Raw genomic sequence first — 8215 nt, 5'->3', positions numbered from 1 at the left:
AATGCCAATTACAACTAATAACTTATAAGTTTATGGCGAGAAGAATGTGTGTGAGTTCTATTCTTGACCCTGACTCATCATACATGCCAAGGCAAGCTTGGGCCAAATTTTTCAAATCAGCCTCCGATTTTGGGTAACTCCATATTTGAATGGCTAGCTTGAGATATCTTGTTTGTGGTAGTATTAAGTGCTGAGCATCTACAACTCGAGCTGAAGTCACTGGGAGCTGCAGATGATCAACACCTTTGCAAAGCAGACCACAAGGTATGTAACACTGACACCTGAAAACTGAGTAACCCGAAATTAGAGGGCAATTTTGAAAATGTGGCCCTTCCCTTCTCTATTTTCCAAATGTCCTAGGGAACAGTGAGTAAGTTCAGATAACTGAGATTGTGGATAATCAAGGCAATTTTCAATCTAACAGACACTGGGAGACATGACCTCGCATTAGATAACAGAGAGTTTCAGAAAATTGAGCTGTGGATAAATGAGGTTGTGTTATAGTGCTTTGAAGATGTAGAACAGTGAAAACAATATTTTTTTTGTTTGTTCCTGCTGGACTAAGCACAATTTGGATATTGTTTTCCTTTAATGTTAGTGATAACACTGATTTCCTGCTCCATCCTTCATGGGAATAAATGCACATATCCTAAAGAAAAACATACACAGCTGAAAGATGCATAGGTAAAGAGATCTGAACCTTGTTTACTTTCTTGTTTGGTTCTTGTTAACACTAATTCATAGATTTTGCCACCAATGAACAATGACACCTTTGCTTAGCACTTTGTTCTCTGGTGTCTGAAAATGAAAATGGAGTAAATTAAGTCTCCTGACAGTTCCGATAACTTCTTGTCAGCATTTAGCACATATTCAAGGAGACACCAAAATGATGTTTTGGCAAACGCACAGTTCATCCCCTATGTCTGATTAACAGTTCTTTGTTAAAGTCAGAGAAAAGAAACTGGCTGCCACTACAATACAATTCTGTATGTACACATACATACATTTTACTATGTATACGGTGTGATAAATTACATGGATATCATATGACCTTTTCCATCCATCCACCTCAGAGACACTTATTCTAGCATTCCAAACCCCTGAACAAATTCATAAATAGACAGATGCACACAATATGCAGGCATCAGTACAGAAAAGTACTTAAGCATGGGTCTATGTGTATTACTGAATTTGCCATCGTGAACCTTTAGATTTGTACCCACTTACACCATGATTCTTTTTTTCCTGTTTATATTAGTAAACTTGTTTTTTGACTCCATTCAGTTCAAGAATTGACCACTTGATTACCTAGCACAGACTAATATGTTAGTTTACTGTATTTTATTTACGATGTGAAACTACTGCAATGCCCAACAAAGGCTGTTCCATAAGTTTCCATGAGTAAGGATATTTCTTTGTCCTACTTAAATTAAAAATACAATCCAGCACACAAACTGAACCATACCCTTTAATGAAGTATCCTGTATTATTTATACATCTTATATTTTGAACATACATTAGTAAAAACAGAAAATGCAGTTTAGACTCTCAACAAATTGCTCAATCCTCCACACAAGAGTATCTTGAAATCTACATTAAAATACACATTAACCAGCCATGACAAACAACAGTGATCAGTGCTAACTAGTCCAGTGCAAAGCCAATAAAAGAGACAATATCAGGACAGGATTCTAAAAAGAGCGTTCATAAAATAACTTATTTCACAGAAGAGTCTTAAACATTTAAGGGCTTAGTCCTGCAATCCTTTCCTTTCCAATCCTTCTTTCCTATTCAAAACTAAAGCTGGTCAGAAACTGAAACAAAAATTGAATTGTCTGCCTCCTGCCCCCCTTTCGTTGTTGAAATATAGTTTCCCAGAAATATCCCAATCAACTCTACTCAGAACTCTCATTGACTTCCCTGGGCATGACACATGATTGCAGAATTGGGCCAAAATATTTTCCCCCTCAACACTTCATTTATTTGCAGTGTTGTTGTAGTCGTGTTGGTCCCAGGATATTAGAGAGACAAGGTGGGTGAGGTAATAACTTTTATTGGGCCAACTTCTGTAAGAGACAAGCTTACAAAGAGCTCTTCTTCAGGCGTGAGAAAGGTACTCAGCATGTCACAGCTGGACACAAGTTTCCAAGCTCAAAAGCTTGTCTCTCTCACCAGCACAAGTTGGTCCAATAAAAGATATTACCTCACCCACCTCATCACTCTCATACACATATTTAGGCTTTATGTAAACATATAGGTCACCTGCTTAAGTGTTTTGGTCAATTGGGCCCATAGTTAAGATTCATAGAAATATATGGCCAGTCATTTTAAAACTGTTGTTAATTACTAGTTTACAACATCTATATTGCAAAATTTCATGTTAACAGCAGTTTGGTAAAGGCAATCATTTTTGCAAATACATACCATATGCCTGATAGAAACAGTTACAGGGCATGTTACTAAGTAGTGGGTTTTGGACCACATAGGGAAGTTATGTCCTCTCATATAATCCCACTGCTGTTCTTGCACATACAATCTACATTCTAAATATTCTCAGCAGGATAGTTTGGTTGAAACTCAGTCCCCTAAAATTTATCATGCATGCACAGAAATTAAGATTCTCTCATTATTCATTGGCTTTCCAGTTCCCCCAAATAATCCAACAAAAGGGAGTAATCTGTAAAAAGGTAAAACCATCTGTTTAGTTCTAGTATTAGAGGGGGAGCCGTGTTAGTCTGGATCTGTAAAAGCAACCAGGAGTCCTATGCTTACTCTTTAAGGTGCCACAGGACTCTTTGTTGCTGTTTAGTTCTAGTATCACAAAATGCACATTTTCATATCTTATCCATTACAAAAATATTAGCTCTCAGCCTTCTTATGATCATATTTTTATATTCCTGCCTTTATAACGAAAACACTGATTCAAGCCTAAACATTGTAGAACGATGCAAATCAAACTACTATAATTTCAGGACGTGAGGGTGGACCTTACTCACATAATAGATTTTTAATTTATTCCCAAATTCAGAATTTAGCAGCAAGGGGATTTTTTTTTGCCCAATTTTTAACGCTTTCCTATCTGTAATGAAAATTCTGCTTCCCAGCAGAGTTTGGAACATACAACATAAGAGATGCTCCTCAACAATGTAAACAGATACGTAACCAAATCTTCTTAAAATTGAAATAGTCACCACTTAATCAGAAGTTTTATAAAAGAGTGAAAATTATTTAAAATCCTACAGAAACACAGCATTTTTTAGGAGCTGATTCTCAAACCTGCGCCCTTGATCCAGCGAAGTACTGAAGCATGTGCTTAATTGTATGTATGAATTCTATGGATATCACAAATCTAAACCTGTCAGTGGGACTGCTCATGTATTTCAAGTTAAGCACGTGAGTATGTGCCTTTGCTGGTTCAAGGTCAGAGTGCTCAGCACCTTGCAGGCTTGAGCACTTGGGCCCTCACCAAAGCATTTAACCACATGAGCAGACCCACTGGACTACTCACATGCTTACATTTACACATGTGCTTAAAGTATCTTCCTGAGAAGGCCATACAGAGCAATATTGTATTAGCTATAAAATTTGAAGCCACATATGATTAACACACAGCTTGTTCAACAATGTTATTTGTTGACATTAACTGTTTCTTAAAGCTTAGGGATGCCTTGTTCTATGAATTCACTTTTAGAAAGCACATAAGAAAAGTTTTTAAAAGCTGCTTTGAGAATATGAAAAGTGATATAATCAAGCTTCATTGTGTTCTTCATTTCTTCCTCTGACGGCTTTTTACTGATATCTAGAGAGAAAAGAAAACAAACAAACAAACATCAATCTATTCAAATAAGAATCAATGCATTTTATTCTCGCTCTTAAAGCTGGAGAAAGCCACAATCAAACTTCTGTATACAAACATCACTGAAGTTCCTTAAATTTCAGATCCAAGCTTTGCTGTTTAAGCCCTCTTTTCCATGGAAAATAAAATAATCAAATAGTCACTTCCCTAATAGAGCTAGTTTTATTATTTTAGACTGCAGATTATGTGAAAGTCCAACCCTGAAAAATCCCTGAGAGCTATCATTTCAATCCACAGGATATTTTCCACACTCACTGAGGTCACTAAATTTGTGATATGCAATCTTAAAAAATGCAAAGGAAAAAAAATTGGTCTATCCCAAACAACAGCTATAAAACCAGGGGGAAACATCAGATACTTACATGCAAATTTAGTAAAGACATGTTAATCGGGGGGGGAAGGGGGGAGTAAAACTATGTTTCTGTAGCAGTGCTGGGATACTGTTTAGTACTAAACTAACCAAGCAAAAAATGTCACAGCAATACTTCATAATGACCACTCTGCTACTGCTGGCCTTTCATTGTTACTATATTTAAATCCTCATCGTGGTCGGAACCATTATTTTATGTATCTGGCACACTATACTTTTTATAATTTCTTACAGCTTTGTGTTAAGGAAGTTTCAAAGTTGCAAAATGTATTTTAATCTTTCCTAAAGGGAAAGGATATATTTAAAAAAAAATCTTATTTTTTTTTAACCTGAAAGGTCTACTGCTTTTGGAAACAGCTTGTCATGCATGAATTTCTGCTGGACCAAAGACATTCACTAATAAAATTACTATTGTTATAAGTTACTGCATGGCTGACAGCTGTAGTTGAGATGTGACATACTAATGCAGAATGCATCTGTGCTCACAGGAAGAACTCCAGACTTGCCCTGGCGAGCAGGAATGAATGTAGAATTCATGTACAGAAAATTGGTGCACTAGATAAGAAGTCAAGATAGATACTTTCCATCTGTAACAGACTTGTTCTGTCGGTGACCTATCCCCCACCCATTCAGAAAAGTTAATTTGACCTGCCTTTTTAAAAGCAAAGTTCACAACTCATTTAACTCATGTAAAGGTTTGCTTTGAAAACTGTATTTCATTGGTGCTCTGACTTGTAAAACTTCAGTGTAAAACCCAGAATCAGTGTTTGCTTTAGAAATCCATTCTCCATTCTTCTGCCCTTTCTTACATCTTTACCCTCAGCTTCTTCTATAACACCTTCCAAACTCTGTGTTCCATTCAAGCTTTCCTCCTGACCATTCTCTTCATTCACTCCCAACTCTGTGCCCTCTTCCTCACTGCCTTTTCAATGCTTGAAGCAGACTTCCAGTTAACATAAACCAAGCTTCGTCACTGTCTTCCAAAATACTTCTAAACCACCACAGATTGCTTGACGCATTTCAGTTATAATACCCATACGAGTTTGCTTTTTCCCCACTTGGAACTCAAGGGTGGGATTTTCCTAAAGCGCTCATCATTGGCCTAACTACTCCCACTGAAGTTAATTGGAATTCTACTATTGACTTGAATGGGAGCAGTTAGGGTAATGTTGAGTGGTTTTGAAAACATCCTTAGATTCTAGGTCACAACTGTTTATGTTTAAAACTCTTACCAATTCACAAGAATGTTTCCTACAAGCTGATCTTTAGTATTCCATACGGTGCCACAATGCTGGAAATCCCTTACACTCCCAGGATAGAAAATTAGTACAGCAACAAAGTGACAAGGGAGGTCTAAAAAGAGTTGCAATAACTGACAGGAAGAACATGGATGCGATGACATCTGGTCTTAATTTTTGTTTTAGTTGACAGATATTGACTTCAGAATGGTACAGGAACCTCTGCTGAAGGGTCTGGTGAATAAGGGCTGAAGACAGTTATAGATCAGAGTGATCAGAATGTCATGGCTGTGCATGGTTTTCTTTCTTTCTAACCCACCATGTTCCTTTCGCCTTGTTTCCTACAACTTATTTGTAAAGCAGTGAACAAATATAAACTATGATCAGATTAACATGAATTATATTGCACGTGCGTGTGAATTATTTCTTTATTTCATTGTCATATCAGTCCTTCTATCCCAACTTCCTTACACAGCAAAACAAAAGTGGGGGCACCCAAGAGTGGAATTTTAAAAAGCATCTAAATGGTTTAGGAGCACAATTTCAATTAAAAATCAATGGGATTTGTGCTCCTAGAGTAGAACTGGGGGGAGTTTGTTTACTGAAAAATGCAGTTTTGGGTCCACCAAAATGATCTGTGAATGTGTGTTAAGTTTGCTGAACACTTTTGACTGAACTGAAAAAATCAAAACCTTTTGGTAATGTTAAAACAAAATGTTTCATTTCCACTTGAAAAATTGTTTTGATTTTAGGCATTGCAGTAAAGAGCTGGATCCACAAAATGGCTGGGGAGGAGAAGGTCCTTCTGCTTCACTTGGACACTTTAGCCAAGTGGCTCACATGGGAGACTGGGTTCAATTTCCCTCTGTGCCTGATGCGGTGACCTTGAGTCTCCTCCATTACAGGAGAGCACCCTAGCCACTAGGTTATGGGATATTCTCATCTGCAGCTTTCTCAGTCTCTCCTGTTGAAGCTATTCCCCTGTTTCTAAAATACACGAATAATCAATAAGTCAGAGAGAGAGAGAGAGAGACACACTACTGGATGGTGGTTAGGGCACCCCTTTTTGCCTGTTTGGATTTATTGAGATTTGGTCATTAGGCTTCTTTGAAAAGCTCAGTCTTTGCCTTTAAATAAACATTTGGCAACTTATTTTGGAAAGAAGCTATGATTCTTGGAAACAAACAGTGAAAGATACATAGATTTTTTAACAGATTTATCACACAACTTTTCAGTGAGCCTATAATTTTTCAAGAAGGTATAGAGGTGTATATGCAGGGAAGCACTATGAGGGCACGTCTACACAGGGATAAAAGACCCACAGGCCAGCCGCGGCTGGCCCAGGTCAGCTGACTCAGGCTTGTGGGCTAAAAATTGCTGTGTAGATGTTCAGGCTCAGGCTGGAGTCCCAGCTCTGGGATCCTGTGAGGGTGGAAGGTCCCAGAGCTCAGACTCCAGCCTGAGCCCAAACATCTACACGGCAATTTTTTAGCCCTGGAGCCCAAACCAGCTGACTCAGACCAGCCAAAGGTTTTTATCTGTGTAGACATACTCCAAGTGCCACAGCTTATCTAAAACTCAGCATACGTCTATGAATACAGAAAATACAACAAACATTTGTTTCATACATCAATTTATTATGCTTTATTAGTTTTGTTATTTATTGCAATTACAACAAAAACAATGCAGGAATTCTAGTTGCAAAGATAACATGCTCTAAGCAGTTCTCACATCATGTGTTTTGACCAGGGCTAATAAGGAAACCTTGAGAAGCTGCTCTAGTCTGATTTCATACAACATGCAAATCTCAGAAATGTAACACACTCACTGGATCCAAAAATCTTGCTTCAAAATCCTCATTAGCTGACGGACTAAATAAACCAACAACAAAAAAACACCAGGGGAAAAGGGTTAACTTTAGAACAATAGTAACTACAAAAATAATTATGTACCAAAATATATGTTTTAGTTTCAAATCTTTATTTTGTTGCTTTAGGTTTTGCGCTAAAGAAAGCAGACATGGTTTTCATTCCAGTCTTGTCAACTTTGGCCAGAGCTTTCTGAGCAGCAGACATCTTGCTAGTTGTCTGTTAACGAAATGAGGTAAAAAGGAAAAAAAAAGAAAAATTACTGAGCAAATCTACAGGAAGGGATGCTAATCTACAAACTCATACATACTGAAATCAATTAAAGGTTTGCTTGGTTTCTTAGTCTACAGTATGCAGCAGGGAAAGATGATGTGGGATAAAATTGAAGGAAAAAACTTACAATACAATTTCGAGATTTTTCAATAGAAAATAGTTGTCATGAATTATTTAACCTCAAAGACAGAGAATCTGTTAAAAGAGCAAAGAAGCAAAATATCTCTCCCTCCTGCAGAATAAGGTATCCTAACTCAAACGCTTACTTTGGATAATCCTAGAGTGTACATTAACAGGAATAATGCATGTAATATAACAGATGCATACTGTACCCTGTGACTCAGTCTCATGATTATATTGTCAGCAGGCTGAATTACAACCTTGAATTACAGATAATGAATAATTCACACTGATTCACTATCGAAATCTTTTAGAACAGTGAAATAAAGGGAAAGAGAGGAAAGGACACTAACGATGAAAGAGGTAACCAAGATTTGAAAAGCATGTTGAGGCCACTGGGACAGCTTCCTAGAGACTGTTACACCTAACACACATTTTATGTGCCAAGTTTTATAAAGCTGACCTCTTTCCTTTCTTACAGTTTAAAATA

At 37.3% G+C, this 8215-nt stretch overlaps 1 protein-coding gene across 3 annotated transcripts in view; it reads right to left on the bottom strand.

Moving 5' to 3' along the window:
- Positions 1–3672: 3672 nt before the first annotated feature.
- Positions 3673–8215, bottom strand: part of RNASEH2B (ribonuclease H2 subunit B) — a 58530-nt gene continuing 53987 nt past the window's right edge. For 2 of the 3 annotated variants that reach the window (XM_032766058.2, XM_075061604.1), the window contains one exon: positions 7424–7551. In XM_032766058.2, the coding sequence (XP_032621949.2) occupies positions 7444–7551 (108 nt within the window). In that variant the 3' untranslated portion in view covers positions 7424–7443. Of the gene's footprint in view, positions 3800–7423; positions 7552–8215 lie in introns of those variants that run through there. The other variant, XM_075061605.1, reaches the window with a different exon arrangement.

The sequence above is a fragment of the Chelonoidis abingdonii genome, chromosome 1, assembly GCF_003597395.2.
Source record: "Chelonoidis abingdonii isolate Lonesome George chromosome 1, CheloAbing_2.0, whole genome shotgun sequence".
Taxonomy (NCBI): domain Eukaryota; kingdom Metazoa; phylum Chordata; order Testudines; family Testudinidae; genus Chelonoidis; species Chelonoidis abingdonii.
This window is presented reverse-complemented; position numbering and strand designations above follow the sequence as displayed.